The 25,862-nt window shown below is 54.0% G+C and overlaps 1 protein-coding gene across 7 annotated transcripts; it reads left to right on the top strand.

Moving 5' to 3' along the window:
- The first annotated feature begins 407 nt into the window (after positions 1-407).
- On the top strand, positions 408-24,204 carry PTCH2 (patched 2). 7 transcript variants are annotated; one of them, XR_004903169.1, is made up of 23 exons: positions 410-5,240; positions 5,687-5,879; positions 15,770-15,959; positions 16,066-16,135; positions 16,321-16,412; positions 17,029-17,224; positions 17,757-17,878; positions 18,025-18,172; positions 18,255-18,386; positions 18,475-18,630; positions 18,712-18,804; positions 19,096-19,221; positions 19,315-19,433; positions 19,560-19,908; positions 20,056-20,192; positions 20,281-20,368; positions 20,458-20,600; positions 20,686-20,866; positions 21,159-21,266; positions 21,375-21,512; positions 22,483-22,625; positions 22,711-22,810; positions 23,406-24,204. XR_004903169.1 is itself a non-coding variant. In XM_028513245.2 (22 exons), exons 1-22 carry the CDS (start codon positions 5,169-5,171, stop codon positions 23,471-23,473), a joined length of 3,252 nt encoding a protein of 1,083 aa, XP_028369046.1. In that variant the 5' UTR covers positions 412-5,168; the 3' UTR covers positions 23,474-24,204. The 7 variants fall into 7 exon arrangements, 5 of the variants coding, with proteins under 5 accessions (XP_035881850.1, XP_035881849.1, XP_028369046.1 ...); XR_003684613.2 differs by having other exon boundaries at positions 20,986-21,266; XM_028513245.2 differs by having other exon boundaries at positions 412-5,240; positions 20,056-20,368.
- The last annotated feature ends 1,658 nt before the right edge of the window (positions 24,205-25,862 follow it).

The following is a 25,862-nucleotide window of genomic DNA, read 5'->3' as shown; positions in this document are numbered from 1 at the left end:
TGGTCAGAACAAGGTTCCTGAAAGCTTGTCCTGATCAGACAGGAGCTGAGATGGCCCAGCAGAACTGGTTGAACAGGACTGCAGTGGAGGTGGGAATGAAGAGCTAGGGTGGTACCCAAGGCACCGAAATTAAGTTTGTGGGGTCCAGATGAGGCTGCAGGCAGTCCTGGCCTGGATGGAAGAAGACCTGCCCTTGCAGTGCGGTTTGGCTTTGGCCAGGTCACCACCTCTCCTCTGGACCGAGTTTCCCCATCTGTGGATGGGATAGTTGGACTGAACCCGGGAGAGAGAGAGGAAGGAGGAGCGGGGAGAAAGAGAAGTCCCAATTTGTTGTTGTTCCACTTATTTATGTATTCATTGGTTGCTTCTTGTATGTGCCCTGACCAGGGATTGAACCCACAACCTTGGCATATCGGGTCAACGGTCCAACCAACTGAGCCACTCAGCCAGGGCTGGACTGGGTAACTTTCAAAGGCCCTTTCTATTCTCAGGTCTTATCACCTTGCTCCGAGAGTTTTCTGGCCCTTGAGGTCTGGATAGCCCAAGAGGCCAGAAGACTGCTCCTTGACCACAGAAAGGGGATGGAGTTAGGTAGGTTTGAGGGAGGAGAAGGGATTGGTTAAACTGTCCCAGGGGCTTCCCATACCTCTTCTTGATCTTTCCCACTGAGCCCTTGGAATCCCTTACAGTAAGTAGAGGAAAAACCTCTTCCTTCCCTTGCACAAGCCTATAAGTAGCCCCTTCACCAGGAAACAGGCGAGAACTGGGGGAGACGGACAAGGCAAGGTTCCCCCAGGAAGGCCTTGCTGAGTTTGAGTCCCAGCTGAGAGCAGCCCCCAGCTCAGGACACTGCTGCTATTGTCTCTAATAATTGCAGGGCTGGCTGGTTGCCCAAGATGCTTTGATTTCTCTTCTCTTTGCTCTATTTGTCTGCCAGAAGGCAGGGACAGTTTTTGTTTTCTTTTGGCAGCAGCTACAGAGGGTTTGGGTATGTCTGAAACAGAGTACACAACTGAATATTCACAGGCCAGCTACCTCCCTGTGGGACAGAAGCCAGCAGGGCCAGACAGGAAAAGTATTGATGGGATGTGCCCAGCCCCTTATCCGTGACGCTCCGACGGAGGTGGAGGTGGTGGAAAGGAAGAAGGGGGCCTTCGGTGACAGATCGGGGGGACTCTGGGGAGGTGTGGAGGAACAGGGTTCTGGGAGCTTACCAGGTCAGACAGAATTTGATGGCTACCACTCGAGGAATTTCTCCTCCACCACCACCTCACCCCGACCTCCTGACAAGAGCTCCCTGAGGCTCTAAGGGAACTGACGGCCAAGGTTGCCCTCCAAGTGTTTTCCCAAGGCCAGAGGCTAACCTTCTCAGTCCTTCACCACAACACCCTTCCTGTCTCACTCCCTCCCACAGAGGATTGAGAGGGAATCGGCTGTAGCTGGAGCCCCGAGAGCAGTCCAGGGCCTGAATATGTAGTTACTACTTGGCCTAGTTCAGGAGCTGTTTCTGTTCCAGAGAATTGCAGAGAGCATACTTTCTCTCTCCATAGCCACCCCTACCCCTAAGGAGGAACTTAAGCCAGGCCTTCTTATGCTGCTTTGTAAATAGTTAAATGTGTTTGAGGAACGGGGAGAGGGGTGTGGGAGGGACCACCCAGACAGAAGGTCTAGAAAACAGCTCTGATGGAGCTGACAGGGAAGAAAAGAGGCTGGGCAGAGTGTGTTCTGCTGGAGGCCAGGATGACCCGTCCTCGTCCTCGACCTGAGCCGTCTGCCACCACCCAGAAGGATTGCGTCACGGCCTTTGCAATGGATAAGTGGGGAGATTCTGCTATGATTCTTATCTTCTCACCCCACCCTCAAGGTGCAGGGCACTCTCTGATCTCTGGTTGCAGCCTCTGGCACTGGAGACTTGACATAAACTATTGACCTAACGCTGCCAGTGGGGAAGGGGCATACATTGCCAGACTTGGCCCCTAAACTTAGTGGGTGGCGGTAGGGACTGCAAGGGCCCCTCTGTATCTCAGGGTCATTGACTCTACCTGGCCCAGGTGCCAAAAACTAGCCCAAAGTGTGATGAGTGAGAAACCTGGGGGAGTATAGGGAAAACAGGCCTGCCCTGGCTCCTCACCCATGGACCCCACCCCACAGCCAGGCTGGTCACTTTACCCAGATTGAGAGAGAGAGAAAGAGAGTATGTGTGAGTGTGTATGAGAGAGAGAGAGAGAGACCAACCTCCCTTTTCCTGGCACTGTTCCTCAGCCATAAATATTATCTCATTTAATCTTTATGTCAATGTCAAAGATTATGTGACTTGCCCAAGATCTCACAGCCAGTAAAGATGCATACCTTGAGTTATATCCTCTGCTACATTCAGTTATCGTCCCATCTCTCCAATCCAATTCCTCAACTTCTGGAATTCTCCTTGTGTATCCCAGTTTCCCCGTGGCCTCTGTTCTCTCCCTTAAGCTATGAACTTCTGAAAAACAGGCACTCTGCAACCCCAGAGGGTTTAGCAAAGGGGTGGGACACATAAGAAACCCTAACAGGGGTGTCCCACATTTTGGTGTCTCTGGGCCACCCTGGAAGAAGAGAGTTGTCTTGGGCTACACATTAAATACATTGCAACACTTAATCACAAAAAAAAATCTCAGAATGCTTTAAGTAACTTTACAATTTTGTGTTGGGCTGCAATCACAGCCATCCTGAGCCACATGCAGCCTGTGAGCAGCAGGTTGGACACCCCTATCTGAAGAGATGTTTGTTTCATTAATCAGTAATTACACTTACTCCTTGCTGATAATGTATTTAATTAGATTGCTTTTCTCTTGTTATTCTTTGTACAACTTCTCTAGTTTGGGCCCAAAACATATACCTAGGTGCAGTCGAAGTGACAGTGAAGCAGGCTGCTGGTAGAGAGAAAAGAGGAGCTTCCACTTCCCGTTCCCTGGGGTCTGTGGCTTTAGCTCTCCCTGGCTGAGCTCAGCTGCACTCAGGAAATCACTTTGTCGGGGAAAAGAAAGGCAATTTTGGATCTTGGAGCAGCCAGAGAACACTAGGCCCTGGGTTGCAATGGTTAGAACTACAGACCAATTCCTCCCACTCTGGTCTTTGACCTACAAGGCAAAAAGTTTTCTTAGCAGGCAGGCCCTACCCCGGAAGCACCCAGAGACGTCCTGGACTTCACCACAGTTGTTACAAATGATGGGCCTGCGGTGGAAGCTGAGTCTGCCCAAGGCCCAGGCAATTACAAGTGCATTCTCCAGGGACTTTATGTCTTACAGAATCTGATAAGGGACAGGTCTCAAGAGCTACTTGCAGCAGATTCTCTCCATTTGCAGTCCTGATGACACCCAGCCATGCCTGTCTTTGGCTGTAGCCCCAAGAGCAGTCCAGCAGCCCACACGCCTTAGTTTAGAGGCTATTTCTATTTCCAGAGAATTGCTAAGGGTACACTTTTTATCCACAATAGGACCCACTGCTCTCTGACGGGGAGGCACAAAGTGCTATGCGCATGCGCTACTTTGAATGTGTAGTTACTACTTGGTCAATGGCATCGTACACGTATTAGTTGCTCCACAGGCACGTTTTGCTGCATGAATGGACCAGTGGAAGCAGCAAACCTGTCAGGCACTCACCCCTCAACTTGAAATGTTCCTTTCTCCCAGGACTGAGGCTCTGGAGCTGACGGTAATGGATCCAAGTTTTCGAAAGCAACTTGGCAATCTGTTGCAAGAGCCATAAGAATGTTCTACTTTTTGACCCAACGCCCCCACTTCTGGGAATCTGTCCTAAGGACAGTCTCCAAATGATTGATACAAAGACTATGTAGTAACATGAAATATTTATGATGCAATGATAAACAAGTCTAGAAGAACTGAACGAGAAATTGGCCAGAGATAATAGTAGTTGTATTAGAGTAATGAATGTATTGGAGATTCTTTTCCCCAAACTTTACTTTAGAATATTGATTTTACCCTCCTTTGCCCCTCAGAGACAATCAGTCAGGAACCTGGCAGAAGCAGCATGCTCAGAGGGGGTAGGTGACAGAAGTGTAATGAAGGGATCCTTGCCTGTTTCCAGTCCTTTTCACCCTGGTTTCTTCCACTCTCAGTTACTCACTCAACAATTACGGAGTATCTATTTTCTAGTGAGGGAGGTAGACTCTCACGTGCATAAGTTGTCATAAATGCGATAATAAATACAGCCATTGAGTGCGATAAGGAGCACAGAGGAAGAAGCAAACTCAGGAGGGAGATGTGAATCAAGGAAGACTTCAAAGACTGGTGGTCGATGCGCGTTCAATTTTGAAGATTGCCTGCTGAAATGAAAGAGCCAAGACTTGTAGGAAGAAAAAAGCAAGGCGTAATATGGTGCATTTAGGACATTACATGTGGCTCTGCTGGGCTGGAAGAAACACTGAGTGGGTGTGAAGAAACCGTGGGAGATGAGGCTTTAGTTAGATCATGCTGATTGCTGTGCTCCAAGTGCGTTTGTGTTTTGGAGTTAGCAGATTTGCATGTTAGAGATGACTGGCCTCAGTGAAGAGAGTGGACTGGATGGGGCAAGGGTGCAGGCAGAGAAGAGGGAAAAGGAGAGTTTGGGTCTTGGCTGGGTGGGCCAGCAGATACCCTTTCTCAGCTTTGGCCTTTCTTGATTTACACTTGGCCAGCGCTCTGCCTCTCCGGGATCTCCCTCCCTCTTCCTCCCCCGAGGGCCCCTGAGCGGGCGGGGAGGCGAGGCTAGGGGTAGCCCTGCCTGGGTGGTCTCCTGTACTGCCCCCCCCCCCGCGGCGCCGTTGCCTAGCAGCGGATCCGGGTAATTTTCGGGCCCCTCAGCCAATGAGAGAGCCTCGCCTCTGCCCTCTCCCTTTTTCTAGGGCTGCAGACGCCTTCTCGGCACTGCGGTCGCCACCTCGATCCATGCGGGACTTAGCCGGCCGGCAGCAGTTAGCTCTGCGGGCACGCGGGACTCCTTCGGCTGCTTGCCTGCCCCGGCCAGCGTCCGCCTTGCACTCCTCCGGGTCACAGCCACCGCGGCCGCGGGCACCCGACCCTCACCCACGCCCCGCGCCTGAGCAGCCCCGCGCCCCAGGGAGATCAGGCCAGCCTATGAGGGCTTCCAGATAACGCGGGTTGGGGGTGCTTAGGCCCCCCATCTCCACCAGCATGGCTGGGCCACCGCCCCTCGGGGAGCTGCCCCCAGTCTACACACCCCCAGCTAGATCCACGGCACCCCAGGTGAGTAGAGGAGAAGCCGAAAGAAGGAAGCTTGGGACCAGGTCTGGGGACGCCGTCTGTCACTCAGGCCTATGCAAGGTGGATTGTCTCTAAGCTCCTTGTGTTACTGTCCGCCCGGGAAAGGTGTGGTGTGTGTGTGTGTCTGTGTTTCTTCTGCACCTGGCCGCTGAGAGTGTCTGTGGGTTCACTTCTGTCCACCTGAGAACAGGTGTGTGTGTATGTATGTGTCCTATTCTCAGAACACAGGTGTGTATTGGGTGGGAGGACAGGGAATGCAGTTAAACCTTACTCCAGGTTTGGCCCTGCGTCTCTGTAGGTCCTCCCTGCCCTGCATCCAGAAACCAAGAAGCTAGGGCTTGGCAGAGGGTGTACCTGGGGAGAAAAGGGAAGAAGGATTTCATGCCTTGTTGCAGTAATGCCCACTGACCCTTCTCTTTCCATCCCAGATCCTAGCTGGGAGCCTAAAGGCTCCGCTCTGGCTCCGTGCCTACTTCCAGGGCCTGCTCTTCTCTCTGGGCTGCAGGATCCAGAGACACTGTGGCAAAGTGCTCTTCCTGGGACTGTTGGCCTTTGGGGCCCTGGTACTGGGTCTCCGCGTGGCCGTCATTGAGACAGACCTAGAGCAGCTCTGGGTGGAAGGTGAGTTGTGGGCCCTGACCATGGCTGCTTGGGTATGGCGAGCCCAAGGCAAGAACAGGGCGAGGAGCTGGCTACTGAGTTCAGGTGGGCTCGGCTCTGGGTCTGGAGGGGGGCACCTGCCCGCTGGGGCCTGGGCATCTGGGAGCACTGCTCCCACCCACACCCGTGAACAGACACGTGCAGGGGATGGAGCCCCGAGAAGAGGTGTACCAAATGGTGATCTCTGTGTGCGTTCAGCGTGCATCGCCCACCTTGTCTGTGAATTTTTGAGCTGCATGGCAGGATGTGCAAAGGCCACTAGAAAAGACCCCTCTTTTAGTAGCAAGGAAAGTAAAACGTGGACTGAAATGTAATATACAATATAACCCAAAGCAGAATGTGATTGTGTCGGATAAGAGAAGACAGGGAGCAATCACATCTGACCAGGAGACCCAGAAAAGTTAGAACTGGAGGCCTAGGGAAGCCAAGTGAGTCAGCCAGCAGGGCCCCAGAGAGAGAGGCCCCTGCAGACATGAGTGAATCTGCACTTTGAAGCAACAGCAGGGTCCAGTGGGACCAAGTCCTCACTTCCTGAGGGAAGAAGGAGATGAAACGGTTTCTTATGAACACTTTGGGCATAGCCCTCTCCCGGGCCGGTTTCACATGGCAGCCCTTTGCAGACTCAAGCTCCCCTCCATTGTTGCCCAAACATTTGCATTTGCGGGCTCCTCAAAACTGCCCCAGCCCTGGCCCACGCCCAAGGGCAGGGCTCAGGTTAGAGTCTCACACCCTTGAGTTGTTTCGAATGCTGGCAAGCTCCGGGATCCAGAGCAGATGTTTCTTGGAGCCTCCCTGCCCGCCTGCCCGCCTGCCCGCCTGCCTGCCTGCCTGCCTGCCTGCCTGTTGGGCTCCCACACCCCGTCCCCACCCTGCCCCCGGCCCTCTGCAGGCTCTCACACACACACTCGGCCAGCCCTGGGGTCCAGAGCAGATGTTTCTCTGCGCCTGCCTGTCTGCCTCCCGCCCCAGGACACACACGTGCGCGCACGCACATGCACATCCCCACCCACGGCACTGCCGCCTGGGTGGTCCTAAATTACTCTGGGATTTCCTGCCACAATAGAAGCTGTCTCCCCCTCTTCCTTCTTCTCCATTCCCTAGATCTTCCTCATCTCCAAGCTGCTTGAACCTTGACGTTTCCTCATCCTGTCTCCTACACTCCCACACAGGACAGGCTGGATCCCACCGGATTTTTGCTGTTGTTTGTGGGAGAGTGGTATAAGAGCATTGCAGACAATTCTTAGGACTCTTTCCTTTATTTCAGAATACTGTTCTGGCATGTATTGGCCAGGGCTGGGGGTGAGGTAAAAGCAATGATCTTGACCTGATCTTTTGTCTGTACTTCTGTAGTTGAGGCTTCTCCCAGCAATACCCTAGGCAAGGAGGAGCTGACCAAGGTGAGGATGGAAAGGTACGGTCTCTTCCTTTCCATTTTGCTAATCCAGAAAGCAAAGGAAGAAGCCCGACCTTGGCTATCAAGAGTTCAGGGTCCCCTCTCCAGTTTTGTCCTGGTGAGAGCTGGAGTGTGACTGAAGCTAAAGGGCTCAGAGGTGGATTGTTCAAATAAAAACCACGACATAGAGCCCGACCAGCACTTACAGAAACAGGGACAGACGCGGTTGAAACGGAAGCTGTCCCTGATGATGGAAGCCAGGTAGCCAAGCTGTCTGAAGGCAGGGCGTGGCCACATATCAGCGGCCGGTGGAACCACCATCTACTTGAACACCCAGAATTTCTCTCTGAAACCTTGGAGGTCAGCCTCAGTTCTCCTTGCTCACCCAGCTGGTTACTAAACCAGCAGTTTCTTCCTCCTTAACTTCTCTCGTAACAGACCCTCCTTCCCACTTCCGTGGCCATTGTTCTAGTGGAAGCCTTTTTCACCCTCTGGCAACACACCTCTGATTGTATCATTTAGACTGCTGTTAGCCCGGTGAGAGGGGAGGGAGGGAGAAGACGGGTTCATCATCCTCTGTGACAGGACATCTGGCAGCAGACAGCAGACCAGCTCCAGAATGGTCAGTTCAGCAACTAGGGATGTCAGCATGGACCCAGGTCCTTGCCAGCCTTCTCCTCTGCCTCCTTCAGCGTGTTGGGCTTTTGTCCTCAGGCTTATCACCTCCTTGTCACAGCTGCTTCGGTGGCGGGAAAAAGAAGTCATCTCTCTCTCGTATCCATTTTTAAATGTAAGGGAAAATTGACCGGAAGTCCCCTACTGACTTCCCATATGGTCACTTTGGCAAGAACCGGTAGTACCCTAGGCCTAAGTCATCCACTGCGCAAAGGCAGTGGAATTACTGCGATGGCTTCTGAGACTGGTCGGAGGGGCCCAGCTGCCCTGAATCACAAGGCCTTTCCGAGGATTGCCAAGGAAATCAAGGTCCCTTAGAGAGGTGACTGATCCTCTGTGGCCCTCACCTTCAAGTCTGCCTCCACACTGCCCTCCTGTGGCGTACCTAAATCTTGCCAAGGCAGTCCCCATGAAGAGTCCTTCCACCACTTTCTACTAGGTTTGGGGGACTCTCCGGAATCAAGTCCCAGCTTCTTCGCACACTTCCTAGGCCTCCCATGTCCGGACTCTGCGTGGCGTCTGCAGCACTGCCTGAGCCTCTGCGTTGGTGGTCCAGCAGTGCCTAGCCTTCGACACTTCCCTGCGCGCCTTGGTGCAGAACGGCCTTTCCCGACTCCGGCCCCTGGCCAACTGCCACCCATTATCTACAACTTGCTCCAAAATATGTTGTTAGTGATGAAAAAGTCAGGTCATCTCACTTCTCTGCCCAAGCCTGGCTCCCGTTTCCCTCTGCGGCAGCCCGAGACCCTACAGTAGCTCACGGGCCCTCACAGGTGGAATTTCTAGACCGGAGATGATGAATATTTTCCGATCCGCACTGCAGCGTTGCCTTTCCCCAAGCACTGGACCAAATACACTCCCATGGCGGGCCGGATGCACCGCTGTGGCCAGCAGCGAGTGCCATCAGTTTTTTATTTTTGCTAATTAGATAGATAGTAATTTGTTGCTCTTTTCATTTGCATTTATAGAATTACCTATAAGGTGTGCTCTTTTTACATGCTTGCTAACAGTTATATTCTCACCTTTGTAGGCATTCAAGTTTGGGGTGTTTTAATCTTTGTTTATTGATTTTAGAGAGAGAGAAACATCGATTTCTTATTCTGCCCATCCATGCATTCATTGGTTGATTATTATATGTGCCCTGACTGGGGATCAGACCCAGAACCTTGGCGTATTGGGACAGCACTCTAACCAACTGAGCTACCTGGTCAGATCTAGGTATTAAAGGGTTTTTGTTTGTTTGTTTAATTGATTATGCTTTTACCGTTGTCACAATTTTTCCCCTTTTGCCCCTCCTCTACCCAGCACCCCCGCTCCCTCAGGCAATCCCCACACCGTTGTTCATGTCTGTGGGTCATGCATATATGTTCTTTGGTACTCCCTTTCCTGTACTGTACCTTACATCCCCGTGGCTATTCTGTAACTACCTATTTGTACTTCTTAGTCCCCTCACCTCTTCACCCATTCCCCCACACCCTCTCCCACCTAGCAACCATCAAATAGCTCTCCAGCCCCTGGCTGGTGTGGCTCAGTGGATTGAGTGCTGGCCTGTGAACCAAAAAGTCAAAATGCTCTCTAGATCCATGATTCCGTCTCTGTTCTTCTTGTTTGCTTAGTTTGTTTTTAGATTCAATCATTGACAGATATGCATTTATTGCCATTTTTTTGTTCATAGTTTTGATCTTTTTCTTAAATAAGTCCCTTTAACATTTCATATAATAGTGGTTTGGTGATGATGAACTCCTTTAGTTTTTTCTTGTCTGGGAAGCACTTTATCTGCCTTTCAATTCTAAATGATAGCTTTGCTGGATAGAATAATCTAGGATGTAGGTCCTTGCTTTTCATCACTTTGAATACGTCTTCCCAGTCCCTTCTAGTCTGCAAAGCTTCTTTTGATAAATCAGCTGACGGTCTTATGGGAACTCCTTTTTAGGTAACTGTCTGCTTTTCTCTTGCTGCTTTTTAGAATCTTTAACTTTTGGCATTTTAATTAAGACGTGTCTTGGACTCTTTGCGTCCATCTTGTTTGGGACTCCTTATGCTTCCTGGACTTGCATGTGTATTTCCTTTACCAAATTAGGAAAGTTTTCTCTTTTTTCTCTTTTTTTAGTATATTTTATCGATTATGTTGTTACATTTGTCCCATTTTTTTCTCCCCTTTATCCCCCTTGCTCTGCACCCCTCTGCCCACCAGCATTCCCCTCCTTCATTCATGTCAATGGATAGCACATATAAGTTCTTTGGCTTCTTCATTTCCTGTACTATTCCTAACTGCCCCCCCACCCCATCTATTTTGTGCCTACCAATTATGCTTCTTATTCCCTGCACCTTTTTACTCCTTTCTATCCCTGTCCCCTTCCTGCTGATAACCCTCCATGTGATCTCTATTTCTGTGATTCTGTTCCTGTTCTAGTTGTTTGCTTAGTTTGTTTTTGTTTTTAGGTTCAGTTGTTGATAGTTGTGAGTTTGTTGTCATTTTACTGTTCATAGTTTTGGTCATCTTCTTTTTCTTAGATGAGTCCCTTGAACACTTCATACAATAAGAGTTTGATGATGATAAACTCCTTTAACTTGATGTTATCTGGAAAACACTTTATCTGCCCTTCCATTCTAAATGAAAGCTTTGCTGGATAGAGTAAGCTAGGTTGTAGGTCCTTGCCTTTCATGAAGTTGAATATTTCTTTCCAGCCCCTTCTTGCCTGCAAAGTTTCTTTTGAGAAATCAGCTGATAGTCTAATAGGAACTCCTTTGTAGGTAACTGTCCCCTTTTCTCTTGCTGCTTTTAAGATTCTCTCCTTACTTTTAATCTTGGGTAATTTAATTATGATGTGTCTCAGTGTGTTTCTCCTTGGATCCAACTTCTTTGGGACTCTCTGAGCTTCCTGGACTTGCATGTCTATTTCCTTTGCCAGATTAGGGATGTTTCCCTTCATTATATTTTCAAATAAGTTTTAAATTTCTTGTTCTTTCTCTTTTCCTTCTGGCACCTCTATGATTTGGGTGTTAGAACATTTAAAGTTGTCTCAGAGGTTCCTAAGCCTCTCCTCATTTTTTTGAATTGTTTCTTCATTCTGCCCAATTGAATGTTTATTTCTTCCTTCTGTTCCAAATCTTTGATTTGAGTTCAGTTTCCTTCCCTTCACTGTTGGTTCCCTATATATTTTTCTTTATTTCACTTTGCATAGCCTTCACTTTTTCCTCTATTTTGCGGCCGTACTCAATCATTTATCTGAGCATACTGATTACCTGCATCTGATAGGTTGGCTATCTCCTCGCCACCTAGTTCTTTTTCTGGAGTTTTTATCTGTCCTTTCATTTGGGCCATATTTCTTTGTCTCAGCCCACTTGTTATGTTGTAAGGGGCAGAGCCTTAGGTATTCACCAGGGTGGGGCAACCCACTTTTCTACGTTGTGGTGCTGTATGTGGGGGAGGGGTCTGAGAGGGAATAATGCTGCTTGCTTGGCTCTGTCCCCCTTTTCAGTCTCCTCCCTTGCTGCCCACAACCAGGTTGTACCCTTTCAGGTGCTGATTCCCAGGTGGGTGGGCTTATATACATTCTAGGACTCCATGGGCCCCTCCAACAGACTCTCCTATGAAACTAGGAGTTTCTCTTGCTGCCACGACACCCACAGTTGTTTACAACCAGAGGTTTTGAGGCTTTAGTTTCCTGCACTGGAACGTTGGGTTGTGTGGTCTGTGTCGCTCCCTAGTTGTTCCTCCCCACTTATCTGTACACAGATGTGGGATGTCCCAGCCCACCACCCCTCACCTTGTCGCACCCCAGCTTCATGTCTCTGCCCCTGCTGCCAGTCTGGATGGATGTTTCTTTAACTCCTTTGTTGTCAGACTTCCATAAAGTTTTATTTTCTGGCAGTTCTGGTTGTTTTCTGTTTTGAAATTGGTTGTTATCCTTCTTTTGATCATGCGAGGAAGAGAAGCATATCTACCTGTACCTCCATCTTGGCTGGAAGAGGGGAAGTTTTCTTTTATTATTTTTTCAAATAGTTTTCCGATTTCTTGCTCTTTCTTTTTTCCTTCCGGCACCCCTATGATGCAAACATTGGTACACTTGAAGTTGTCCCAGAGGCTCCTTACACTATTCTTGTTTTTTCTTTATTCTTTTTTCTTCTTGCGATACTAATTGGATGTCTTTTGCTTCCTTATGTTCCTAATCATTGATTTTGATTCATCCACTCCACTGTGCTGATTCCCTGTAAACTGTTCTTTATTTCAGTTAGTGTATCCTTCATTTCTGATTGGGTCATTTTTATGGTGTTGACATATATACTAAGTTCCTTGAGCATCCTTATATCCAGTGTTTTTAACTCTGCAACTGATAGATTGTTTATCTCCATTTTTGTTTAGTTCTTTTCTTTGGATTTTTGATCTGTTCTTTCATTTGGTCCATGTTTCTTTGTCTCCTCATTTTGGCTGCCTCCCTGTGTTTGTTTCTATGTATTAGGTAGAGCTGCTATGACTCTGTGTCTTTGTAGCATGGTCTAATGTAGTAGGTGTCCTGTAGGGTCTAGTAGCACAGCCTCCCTTATCCCCAAGCTGGGTACTTGAGGTGCACCCTCCATATGGGCTGAGTAGCTCCTGCTCTTATAGTTGAGTCTTGACTGCTGTCACCAGGTTAATGGGAGGGTTTACCCAGTCCAGTCAGGTGGTAGAACTGTCTATGACCCCTGGCCACCAACCACCTCCCTTTGTGGCTTGTGGAGGTGATTGGGTGATGGTGCTCTGACGTGGTCTGTAACTTCCACTGAGTGCACAAGCTCTGGAGTTTCCCAGGTGGTACAGGCCAAGGTCAACCACCACTTGTGTTATGTTCAGAGCCACTTGGTGTAAGCTAAAAAGTGACCTGCAGATGGCTGCTGCTAGTATGGGAACCACTTAGCAAGAGGTATGGGTGGCTGGGCTCAGGTGTTGCTTGTTTGTGCAGATATAGGAAGGTCTGAGGCCTACACCAAGCCAAGCCACTCATATGGAAAAGCCACTGTTAATAGCTTGGGTGGGCCCTTAAGTTGGATGGAGCAGGGCCTTAGATAATTGCCAAGGTGGGGCAAACTGAGAGTCAGGTTGATGGGGCCTCAGATGGTGCCGCTGCACTGTGGCTCTCTGTGTGGGTGCAGAAAAAGAACAATGGCCACTGCCTGCAGTTCTGTCCGGGAGGAAGCTTTCCCCCAGCTCCTACCCTGATGCCAGACACTTTAGTTCCTCCCCATGTGCCACTAACCCTTTAAGCTGTTGCCCCAGTGCTGGAACCCAGAGGAAGTAAGTCCACATGAAAGTCCTTCAAAAGAAGATGCCTGAGAATCCTGCAGTTTCTTCCACTGACCCAATCCCCACTGGTTTTTATAGACAGAAGTTATGGGGACTTATCTTCCTGGCACTGGAGCCCTCATCTGGGTGGTCTGGTGCTGGCCTGGGATCCCTCACTCCCAAGATATTACCCACCCCCTGCCCTCCAATTTTTATCCACCACATGTGGGTGTGGGAACGGCCTATTCCTCGTCTCCACATCTCCAGGTCTCCACCCCTCCTACCCGTCTGCACAAATGTGGTTTCTTTAACTCCTTAGTAGTTGAACTTCCATACAGCTTGATTTTCTGATGGTTCCGAATGATAGTTGTTCTGCAGTTTATTTATAATTTTGCTGTGGTTGTGCGAGGGTGTGAGCCATGTTTACCTATGTCTCCATCTTCCAAAGTTTTTAACAAATGTCAATGTGATGTCTCCTCCCATTTTCCTACTTCCTCCCCACTCACAGCCATTTTTTTTCTCCAGTACTTTCTCATTTTTTCTATTATATCATTTCTGTCCCAGCAACTATTGAATAAGCACTCCACATCTGTGCCTACTGCATGCTGGGAAATTTCCTAAGGACTTTGCATTGATTCTAATTCTGCCAAGGAAGGCACTGTCCTCATTTTACAGATGAGGAAACTGAGGGTCAAGGAGACTAAGTAATTTGCCCAAGTACAGCATCAGAGCTCAGGCTCAAAGCCAGGTGTATAACAACCTGCGTGCTCCCCCCGCACCAGCTGTCTCTTCCTGCCCATGTAATACCTCCCAGTCCATCTGTCCTCATGTCTGTCATCATCATTGTCAGCAGAGGTTCATCTTTTTCTGGTTCTCATTTTTTTTTCAGGATTCAGGATTCTTTGTTCTCCCTGATGTTGTGTTTTAAGTTGTCAGTATTTCTTCCTCCTGCTTTCTTATTAGCTTTCTCTGGATGCCTTCCTTCTCCCACGCCTCCTTCCCCTCAGCACACCCTGACTGTGGGGAGTTTATCTTGGTCCCCCCTCCTCGCGGCAGCTCTGGCCTGGGAAAGCAGTGGGAGTCTGAGAAGAAAGAAAAAGAGTAGACGGACGTGGGCTGTGTGACACTGGATTCATGAGGAGAGGGCTATCAAAGTGATTTGGGGTGGGGGGGATGTGAACATACAGGTGAATCTGTTTTGGGGGTTACCAAGGGTTTGGGGCTCTCATGAGTGAGATTATGTGGGTTTGAAAAAAAAGATTGGGGAGCATGATGATCCCAGGTGGGGCTGGGACTCAGAGTAGCCGTGCGTGTGGGCCCCAGGGGTGGCAGGGACCAACAGGAAAGGGTCCCAAACAGGGAGAGGCAGAAGTGGGTCTCACACCAGACCAAGCCCACAAAGCCTCCGGGTGGTTTGACACTGCCCCTCCCCCTCTCCCAGGCCAGTCAGGAGGTATCCCCTCGCAGCTTCCTCGCCTCCCCCGAGCCCCAGTGACGTGGGGAAGCTCCCATCAAGGAGGCTAAGGCAGGGCTGGCGCCAGGACTCCCTGTTGTCTGGACAGAGAGCCTGGTGGAAGGGACCTGCAGCCCGTTCTTCCCCTCGGCCCACTTTGCTCTCACCTCTGCCAGGGCACACGAGCTGGTTCCAGGTACTTCCCACGTGAGCGAAAGCAGTATGTGGACGGCACCACACTGAGAGACGTCTGATCTCCCCCTCACCTGTGCCCCCGTGGGGCCCACAATGAACAGGCCCTCCCATCCCTACCCTCTTGGTAGAGCAGTTTACAAAAGGGTATAAGGGTGTAAATCACTGCCTGGGGCAACCCAGACTATGAACCAGCCCCAGCCCTAGGCCTGTTCCTTTTGGAGACCCTCGCCATGGCAGCCTCCCTGTTGGCCCCCTCTCTCCCTCTTGTCCTCCCCACTGGAGCAGAGCGAGACCGAGCGACAGCCCCCTTACCAGGATGCAGCCATAGCCCCAGCCCTGGCCCAGCTCATACTGCTCTCATGTGGGTTTTTTTTATATCATCACCTGAACATATGCTTATTGTTTTAGAGAGAGGGAGAGAGAGAGAAAGAGAGGGAGAGAAACATCAACATGAGAGAGAAACCAACCGGATGCCTCCCACACGTGCCCCAGCTGGGGACTGTACCCGCAACCCAAGCACATGCCCCAACCTGGAAATGAACTTGCAACCCTTCGGTCCTCAGGACAACGCCCAACCCACTGAGCCACACCAGCCAGGGCTGATCTCTCAGTTTTTAAGTTACTTGGCCCAAACCTAGCCAGCCTGGTTCCTGCTCAAATCTTAGACCACACAAGAATTCCATAGAGCCACACCACTGAGGCCCTGGCTTTCCCGGTAGAACTCCAGATTCTGCGCGGAGGGACTGGAGCCTGGGGAGTCGGTGTGGCCCACTTGTCCTGGGAGGCGTCCGTGGGTGAGGGTCCCATGGCCTCCAGAGCTCTGACCCACCAAGGCTCTTCCCCCTGAGCTTCCCCTCCCTCTGCTCCGGCAGCGGGCAGCCGGGTGAGCCAGGAGCTGCGGTACACCAAGGAGAAGCTGGGGGAGGAGGCTGCGTACACCTCCCAGATGTTGATACAGACCCCGCGCCAGGAGGGAGAGAACGTCCTCACACCCGAGGCACTTCGCCTCCACCTCCAGGCAGCCCTCACCGCCAGTAAAGTGCAAGTATCGCTCTATGGAAAGTGAGTCTGGCTGATCCCCTGAGCAGCTGGGGGCGAGGCATGCCCTGGCAGGGCCAGAGTGGGAATCGCCCTCGTCTGCTGACCTCCTGCGCCCTGGCTGCCGCAGGTCCTGGGATCTGAACAAAATCTGCTACAAGTCAGGAGTTCCCCTCATCGAAAACGGCATGATTGAGCGGGTGAGTGTCCTGGGCAGTCCTCTGAGACAGGGTGGAGGTGGAACCTTCTCTGCAGGGCGGGGGGGGCTCAGAGAGACTCCAGGAGGTTAAAGGTCAGGGTGGGGGGTTGCAGAGGGCATCCTACAAAGGTCATGGGGAAAGGAGCCCAGAGACAGGACTGACGTGGCCTGGGGTGTCCCTGGCAGATGATCGAGAAGCTGTTCCCGTGCGTGATCCTCACCCCGCTCGACTGCTTCTGGGAGGGAGCCAAACTCCAAGGGGGCTCTGCCTACTTGCCGTGAGTGCCGCTGCCCCCCGGCCCTGCCTTGCGGGGTTCGGGGACTTCCCCAGTGGAAAAGGGGTGGGATTAAAGATGACGATCAAAACCTCACCGAGGGCCTAGTGACCCCCCCAGACCAGGGTCAGAGCAGAGCAGCCCCGGGCTCTCTCCATGCCACCGTCCCTGCACTCCGCAGGAAAGGCAGACCCTCTGAATCGGACAGAGCAAAACAGAGATCTTGAGCAAAGGAGAAGAAAGATCCCCAGAAAGAGACTTTGCCAGGGAGACTTGGCAACGAATCAGCTAAGCTGTTGCCCAGGCCAGAGAGAAAACCTGTGAGAAGCAGGTGTCCAGATGGTCGTGTATTAGAGCTACGGGTAAAAGGCTTGGGAAGAGCCCCTGTGGGTCTTTTCTGGGCCTTTTGCACCTGTTCCTGATGCCCCCCTGAGCCCCTTGCACCTGCCCACAGCTCACTACAGCGACCGGGTCGGCTGGAGCAGCCTGGAGCTCCGGGAAGCTTAGCCTCGCACACCCTCCATACAGAGGAGGGTGGGGTACAGCATGGGTCCCCTAGGAGCAGTTCGGAGGGTGGGAATTGATCCCTGACCCTCACCAGCCGTGGTCTCTCCCTCAGCGGCCGCCCCGACATCCAGTGGACCAACCTGGATCCCGAGCAGCTCCTGGAAGAGCTGGGTCCCTTTGCCTCCCTTGAGGGCTTCCGGGAGCTACTTGACAAGGCACAGGTGGGCCAGGCCTACGTGGGGCGGCCCTGTCTGAACCCTGATGACCCTCACTGCCCGCCCACTGCTCCTAACCGTGACAGCAGGCAGGTGGGTCCCAGTCCAGGCTACTCTCCACCCCTCCCCCTCCTCCTGTGTCCCTGGGTTACAGGGGAGAGCCCCCTCTGCTCCGAGCCCTGCCCTCCATCTCCTGGACATCATTACCCTGTCTGCACTGTGCTACACGCCTGGAGCTGTCCGTTCTTCCAAGGGACCCTCAGGTGGCACGGGAATCCCTTTGTCCTTCTCTAAGCCCAGAAAGGCTGGACTTTACCAAAACAGATGTGCACAGGGAGACCAAAGACAGATTAGCTGAGCACAAGCAGCACACCTAGTTTCCTGAGTGTCTTCATGGCCCTGGGAATGTGGACCTTTTTCCAAAATCAACCAAAATTACGCCGTCCCAAGGCCCCTGCTCCCCCTTGTGGCCTGTCTTCTACCGTTCACTTCAAGCGCGAGAAAGCGGCTCAGGACACCGTCATCTACGCATGGGGCCCTCAGAACTCCGTGGTTCCTGGAGGTGCCAGCCCAGGGACCACAGCCAGGGCCTTGAGTGACAAGCCCCGTCTCTGACCCCCTCCAGGCTCCCAATGTGGCTCAGGAATTGAGCGGGGGCTGCCACGGCTTCTCCCACAAGTTCATGCACTGGCAGGAGGAGTTGCTGCTGGGAGGCATGGCCAGAGACCCCCAAGGACAGCTGCTGAGGTAGGGCCTCCCCTGGGACTCGCGAACGGGACCCCAGACTGGGCACCCACACTCCAACTCCAGGCAGCTCTGTCCAAAGCCCCCAGCGCACCCCGCGCTAGGCGTTCAGGCTGGCTCAGACACCCCGTTCTCCTGCCCCTCACCAGGGCAGAGGCCCTGCAGAGCACCTTCCTGCTGATGAGCCCCCGCCAGCTGTACGAGCATTTCCGGGGTGACTACCAGACACACGACATCGGCTGGAGCGAGGAGCAGGCCGGCACGGTGCTGCAGGCCTGGCAGCGGCGCTTCGTGCAGGTCGGTGTGGGCGGGGGGCGGAGCGGCACCACGCCCGGAGGCCGCGCCCCTCCTGCGCCTCAGACCCGCCCGGTCTCTCCAGCTGGCGCAGGACTCCCTGCCTGAGAACGGGTCCCAGCAGATCCACGCCTTCTCCTCCACCACCCTGGACGACATCCTGCATGCGTTCTCCGAAGTCAGCGCCGCCCGTGTGGCAGGAGGCTATCTGCTCATGGTGGGTCCCATCCTGGTACCTTGCCCGCGGCGCCACCCAGTCCCTCCCCGGGGACTCCCGTCCGAGACAGTGTCCCCTCTCCCCACAGCTGGCCTATGCCTGTGTGACAATGCTGCGGTGGGACTGTGCCCAGTCCCAGGGTGCCGTGGGCCTCGCCGGGGTGCTGCTGGTGGCCCTGGCTGTGGCCTCGGGCCTCGGGCTCTGCGCCCTGCTCGGCATCGCTTTCAATGCTGCCACCACCCAGGTACACCAGGTAGGGCGGACGCAGGGTCCCGCAGCTCCAGCTGCTCCGTTCCTGCAGCTGCCTACCCCTGTGCCCCTCCAGGTACTGCCCTTCTTGGCACTGGGCATCGGCGTGGATGACATATTCCTGCTGGCACATGCCTTTACAGAGGCTCCATCAGGGACCCCTCTCCAGGTGCGGCCTCACTCTCCAGCCTGGGCTCTCCCCACTTCAGCATAGGGGTGGTCATGAACCTCCCTGTGCCTCAGTTTCCTCATCTGTAACTGGGCATAATAACAGTGCTTATATCACAAGGGTTGATGAGAGGATTGGCGAGAGACTTCAAGTCAAGTGTGCGTGCACGCTCTTGGTGCTCAATGCACGTGAGCTGCTGTGTGACCATGGTCCCTTCTCTGCCGTCCCAAGTTCCCAAGCCTCCCCTTCACTCTGCCTCGAAGCCTCACGGCCCCTCCCCTGTCCTGGCAGGAGCGAACGGGCGAGTGTCTGCAACGCATGGGCCCCAGTGTTGCACTCACATCCATCAACAACATGGTCGCCTTCTTCATGGCCGCCCTGGTCCCCATCCCCGCGCTACGGGCCTTCTCCTTGCAGGTGAGGCTTCACAAAGGGGCGCTGGGCGCAGGGGGGCGTGGAGCTGGGAACGTGCTTCATCCAGCCTTTGTGCCCTTCCTGTCCGTCCCCCAGGCGGCCATCGTGGTTGGCTGCAACTTTGCAGCTGTGATGCTTGTCTTCCCAGCAGTCCTCAGCCTGGACCTGCACAGGCGCCACTGCCAGCGCCTGGACGTGCTCTGCTGCTTCTCCAGGTGCTGTCCCTGCACCCCCAGGCCTACCACCCCACCAGGCCTTCCTTCCTTGGCTCCCTCCCCTCCTGTCCCCTCACTAGCATTTCTAGACACAGACCCATCACCCTGTCTCTCTACCTCTTTCAGCCCCTGCTCTGCTCGAGTGATTCAGATCCTGCCCCAGGAGCTGGCAGATAGGACAGTACCAGTGGGCATCGCCCATCTGACTGCCACCGTCCAAGCCTTTGCCCACTGCGAAGCCAGCAGCCAGCATGTGGTCACCAGCCTGCCTCCCCACGCCCAGCTGGTGCCCCCACCTTCTGACCCACTGAGCTCGGAGCTCTTCAGCCCAGGAGGGTCCACACGGGACCTTCTAGGCCAGGAGGAGGGGACAAGGCAGAAGGCAGCCTGCAGGTCTCCGCCCTGTGCCCGCTGGAACCTTGCCCATTTCGCCCGCTATCAGTTTGCGCCCTTGCTGCTCCAGTCACATGCCAAGGTAAGAAACCCCACGCCTGGAGGGGCTGGGGTGGGCCAGGGCGGAGGCTCAGGTGTCTCTGGGCCCCAAGACGGGCTGGGGGCCGGGCCCAGCATCTGCTGGCTGGGGGCATCCCTGGGCTTCCATCCGAGTTGTCCTCTCCCACAGGCTGTGGTGCTGGTACTCTGTGGGGCTCTGCTGGGCCTGAGCCTCTACGGAGCGACCTTGGTGCAGGACGGGCTGGCCCTGACAGACGTGGTGCCTCGGGGCACCAAGGAGCATGCCTTCCTGAGCGCCCAGCTCAGGTACTTCTCCCTGTACGAGGTGGCCCTGGTGACACAGGGTGGCTTTGACTACGCCCACTCCCAACGCGCCCTCTTTGATCTGCACCAGCGCTTCAGCTCCCTCAAGGCCGTGCTGCCCCCACCCGCCACTCAGGCGCCCCGCACCTGGCTACACTATTACCGCAGCTGGCTACAGGGTAGGAGGCAAGGAGACCAGGGGGAGGGCTGCTGCAGGCAGGGGCCCTGGGGCCGCAGGCTAACTGCACCCTACCCTGTTCGCCCCCAGGGATCCAGGCTGCATTTGACCAGGACTGGGCTTCTGGGCGCATCACCCGCCACTCGTACCGCAACGGCTCTGAGGACGGGGCCCTGGCCTACAAGCTGCTCATCCAGACCGGGGACTCCCGGGAGCCGCTGGATTTCAGCCAGGTTGGGAGAGGGCCGGGAGGGTCAGGGCGCACAGAGGGGGCCGGACCTCACAGGCCCAGGCCTTCAGCCCTCCCTGCCTCTGCAGTTGACCACGAAGAAGCTGGTGGACAAGGAGGGGCTGATTCCACCCGAGCTCTTCTACGTGGGGCTGACCGTGTGGGTGAGCAGTGACCCCCTGGGCCTGGCAGCCTCGCAGGCCAACTTCTACCCCCCGCCTCCCGAGTGGCTGCACGACAAGTACGACACCACCGGGGAGAACTTCCGCAGTGAGTCCGGGGGGAGCCAGCAAAGCCTCGGCCTGGGCCCCTACCCTGAGGCCCTGCCTGCCGCTCCCTGTGCTCACTGGCCACCCTTCCCTCTCCTTGCCGCCCCCTCCCCTCCACAGTCCCGGCGGCCCAGCCCCTGGAGTTTGCCCAGTTCCCCTTCCTACTGCATGGCCTCCAAAAGACTTCGGATTTCGTGGAGGCCATCGAGGGGGCCCGGGCAGCGTGCGCGGAGGCAGGCCTGGCTGGGGTGCGCGCCTACCCCAGCGGCTCCCCCTTCCTCTTCTGGGAGCAGTACCTGGGCCTGCGGCGCTGCTTCCTGCTGGCCGTCTGCATCCTGCTGGTCTGCACTTTTCTCGTCTGTGCCCTGCTGCTACTCAACCCCTGGGCCGCTGGCCTCATAGTGAGTCTGCAGGGTTGGGACCAGAGAGACCCAGAGCTCCCCCACCCTCCCCTGCCTGTCCCATCATCCTTCCTCCCAGGAGCCCTGTGTGAGCACTGCCCTTCCCAGGTGCTAGTCCTGGCGCTGATGACCGTGGAGCTCTTCGGCATCATGGGTTTCCTGGGCATCAAGCTGAGTGCCATCCCTGTGGTGATCCTCGTGGCCTCTGTGGGCATCGGTGTCGAGTTCACAGTCCACGTGGCTCTGGTGAGCACAGGCGCTGCGGGAGGGGCAGGCCAGCTGCCTCTGTGGGCAACACATACTCATCCAGCCCCTGCTACATGCTGGGAACTGTTTAAGAATTGGAGACATCATAGCAATACATACAGGCTTTACCTTCAAGGGGCTTATATTCTAGAATGTACTGTTAAACACGTGAACGAATAAATAAATAAGCAGCCATTTCAGTAGGGAGGAAGGGACAAAGACCTGACCAGAACGGGGTAAGGACAGAACGGAGGAGAGGAAGTGGGAACCAGAGATTCCTGCGGATGCTTCACCGTGAAGGGGGTCGGAGCAACGGGCGGGCAGCAGGCGGCCATGGGGGTGAAGGAGGGCGTCCGCCAGGACAGGGGACGGAGGAGGGAGCCATGGGCCAGCCCCGCCAATGGCCCCCTTCTTTTTCTGCCCAGACAGGCCTGTTACCATTCTGGTCACAAGAACAATACGGGCGGGGGCGGCGTGCAGAAAAGTTCAAGGAATAAAAATCCTCTAAATGCCACGCTGAGAAGTAACTTAGCACTTTATACTGTCCATCCTCCCAGACCAGGGTGCACAGTTCACTGTCTCCGTAAAGGGCCAGAGAGTGAACACTTCGGGCTGGCGGTCATCAAGTGTCTACTGCGACTCTGCCACTGTAGCAGCAAAGCAGCCACAGACAGCACAGAAATGAGTGGGTGTGGCTGTTTAAACAAAACTTTATTTACAAAAATAGGTGACAGGCTGTGGTTTGCCAGCCTCTTCTAGACACCGCTCTGTGTCTCGTCAGACACACCTGTACGGCGTTCTACACGGACTCACGCATGCTGCCTGGACAGTGTCCAGGAACTCAGCTCACCTGGCCTTCTTTGGGCTGAGGCATTGGAGGACCCCCGGGGACAGATGTACAGAAGTTGGGCACACGAGAGTTGGCCGTGGCTGGCCAAGGAGCAGCTCTAGGACCACTTTGTTCCCCCAGGGCTTCCTGACCGCCCAGGGCAGCCGGAACCTGCGGGCCGCCCGGGCCCTAGAGCACACTTTCGCCCCGGTGATGGATGGGGCCGTCTCCACGCTGCTGGGTCTGCTTATGCTTGCTGGTTCCAACTTCGACTTCATCGTAAGGTAGGGGAGGGCTGCGGGCGGGGAGGCGGGGCCAGCCCATGCCCTCCTCAGAGCCTGCCCAAGCTGCCCTCCCGCCTCCTTCTAGGTACTTCTTCGTGGTGCTGACAGTGCTCACGCTCCTGGGCCTCCTCCACGGGCTCGTGCTGCTGCCCGTGCTGCTGTCCATCCTGGGCCCCCCGCCAGAGGTGACCGTTCCTTCCCTAGCCCAGGGACGAGGTAGGACAGGCAAGGGATAGAGCCAGGACAAAATGCCCTCAGTGGCCAAGAGACAGGACTCAACTCACAAGGATCCTCCCCATGAGGTGGCACCAACGGAAAGGTGGCAGCCTGCCCCTTTGCCCAGACACTGTGCCCCTGCCCCTCAACTCTCCTGGCTTTTTTTTTTTAAGTAAATTTACTGAGAGAGACAGACAGACAGAAACATCCATTTGTTCCACTTATTTGTGTATTCATTGATTGATTCCTATATGTGCCCTGACCAGGAATTGAACCCGCAACCTTAGTATTTCAAGATAGCGCTCTAACCAACTGAGCTACCCGGCCAGGATTCTCTAGGCTTCCTTATAGAACCTACTTTAGCCTTTAGCCTTCAGCCTTCAGGGTCCAGTGCAAGGTGCATGGTTTGTCCTGGGCCTTAACATCCTGTCCGTTGTCAGCTGTCATATCCTGCTAGAGGCCCACCAGGCTTCCCAACAACCATGGCGATGCACCAGGGAAGCGATGGAGGGGACTGAGGCTCCAGCAGCCCCTGGGCTCACTGGGGATGGTGTCTGTCCCCAGGTGGTACAGATGTACAAGGAGAGCCCGGAGGTCCTGAACCCCTCAGCTCCACGAGCAGGAGGGCTTAGGTGGGGGCTGCCCCCCACCCTGCCCCAGAGCTTTGCCAGAGTGACTACCTCCATGACCATAGCCCTCCACCCACCCCCGCTGCCTGGCGCCTACATCCACCCAGCCTCCGATGAGCCTGCTTGGTCCCCTGCTGCCACACCAGCTGCCAACAACTCCAGCAACCTCACTTCCAGGGCACCGTGTCCGGCCTCTGAGTGAAAGAGCAGCAGAAGCATGGAGACTGCGTGGGCCACACGGAGTCACTGGGAAGCAAGGGGTGGGTTACTGGGTGCAGGACAGACTCCTGGCGAGCTCTGCTTCTGCTGCTGCTGCTGCTGCCTGTCTGCTAGCACCCCTGCCCTGACTTGGCCGTCACTGACCTCCCTGATACCCTAGAGGACTGACACCCTCTGGGCCAGGAGCAGCTGCCCACAGCGGGCCCTGAGTACCTGTCCCTGTGTCTGGGCAGGGGTGAAAGCCAGCACTTCAGGCTGCAGTGCAGCCCTGCTCCCGCCACCCCACCCCACACCGCTGCCCCCAGCAGGCCAGGCCTGAGGGATCCTCTCGCACCTTTGCCAGTCCTGGCCCGCCACTGCTCGGTGACCCCTGGGCAGGCTCTGTCCCCCTGCCCACCTCCTACCACATAACTTATTTATATGGAGATGTTTATTTTTGTAGTTTGTACAGATGTTAGCTATGCTCAAAGTTTTATTTTTAAAGAGTGAAATATATTCTATATGAACTCACCTCAGATGACTTTGGTGCTTTTCTTTCCGACAGTGTGGGAAGTTTGCAAGTAGAAATGTCAGGACATAAGGTCCTAGGGCCACTCTGTTCGTAAGTGGGACAGGCCCTGTGTTCTAAGCTGTTGTCACATAACTGTAGTTCTCGTTAATTCACCCGGAAGTGAAGACGATATTCAGCAAGCATGTGGTCATGTACTGGGTAATGGTCTGGGTGAAATGCTTAGCACACAAAATGATATGAATGTTTTTATTGTGAAAACCAACTATGTGGCTTTCAGAGCCATCCTAGCCCAGCCCAGCACACTTCACCAGACTCATGGCCCACCTACCTGTTCTGGCAGCATGGGGGGTGCGGGTGGAGGGGCACAGCCATAAACAGCTGGGACGTGAATCGGAAGACCGGGCAAGTGGCCGTTGCAGAGGTGCGGACAGCAGGGGCTGGTAACACTTTAGGAGTTTTGTGCTCAGACCAGCCTCCAAGACAGAGGCCTCTTCGAGTCAGGGTCAGCCTGGTGCCCCAGAGGCGTCTTTGGCCAGAGACCTGGGGAGGCTGGTGGGGGTGGGGGTGGGGGTGAGGGGAAAACTATTCTGAAATTGTGTTAGCAACCAGTGAGCCACAGCATTTGAGCTGTTTGTTCTGGGAAAGTTGAACAGCCCCACAGCACAGAGGTGTTGAAGACTCTTGCCACACCCCTGGCTGCAGCGCAGCAGCGCCCGACCCAGTGGGAGGCAGGGTTATTGCCTTTCCCCGTCTCAACTGATGCACATACCCTGGTTCCAGCTGCCCTAAGAGCTCCGCCTGCTCACCCCTCACCCACCACACGCAAGGCCAGATCATCATGTTCCAACCAAAAGTGAAAAAATAACTAAATAAGCCTAATGCAGCTGAATCAACACTAAAATTCCTAAAAAGACTTTAAGAGAAGTGAGTATGCAGTTGGCTTGGAACCTCAAGTACAGGGTGCGTTCAACACGGGACAGAAACTGCTGGATTTGGGTCCGGTAGTGTTTGGGCCACTAGCAGAGCCCAGCAGGCTGGCACCGTGCAAAGGCTGTCGGCCCACGGCACCACTGACTGACTGAGCAACCTGGGAAAGTCATTCTCTGTGAAATGGAAAGATCAGAGACTGTCGTATATCTTTTTCTTTCAGGATTTTAAATGAAATCCTTTTTCATTTTGTTAATTTTTACAGAGAGAGGAAGGGAGGGAGAAAGAGGGAGAGAAATATCAATGTGTGAGAGATACATTGATCGGGTTGCCTCTTACACATTGCCAACTGGGCACCCGGCCCACAACCCAGGCATGAGCCCTGACTGAGAATCGAACCGTTGACCTTTTGCTTCGAAAGTCGGCATTCTATCCACAGAGCCACACCAGCAGGGGATGAAATCCTTTGTGCAAGAAATGACCTGGCATCTCAGAAGTGCTCTCTATATTTTAAAAAATGTCTTTTTTTTAGAGAGAGCAGGGAAGGGAGGAAGAGAAACATTGATAGGTTGCCTCTTACATGCCTAGCCTGAAACCCAGGCACGTACTCTGACTGGGACTAGAACCAGCAACCTTTCAGTTCATGGGTTGGTGCTCCATCCACTGAGTCAAACCAGCCAGGGCACAAAAAAAAGTATTTTTCTAAAGATTTTTAAAAATTTAATCCTCCTGGCT

The sequence above is a fragment of the Phyllostomus discolor genome, chromosome 5 (assembly GCF_004126475.2).
Source record: "Phyllostomus discolor isolate MPI-MPIP mPhyDis1 chromosome 5, mPhyDis1.pri.v3, whole genome shotgun sequence".
Classification (NCBI taxonomy): domain Eukaryota; kingdom Metazoa; phylum Chordata; class Mammalia; order Chiroptera; family Phyllostomidae; genus Phyllostomus; species Phyllostomus discolor.
This window is presented reverse-complemented; position numbering and strand designations above follow the sequence as displayed.

Bases quoted from the DNA above. Each gene is read 5' to 3' on its own strand.
- PTCH2 (XM_028513243.2), top strand. From the start codon at position 5,169: ATGGCTGGGCCACCGCCCCTCGGGGAGCTGCCCCCAGTCTACACACCC. The intron at 17,879-18,024 runs GTAGGGCCTCCC...GCCCCTCACCAG, and splicing joins CCCCAAGGACAGCTGCTGAG to GGCAGAGGCCCTGCAGAGCA. The intron at 19,909-20,055 runs GTAAGAAACCCC...CCTCTCCCACAG, and splicing joins TGCTCCAGTCACATGCCAAG to GCTGTGGTGCTGGTACTCTG.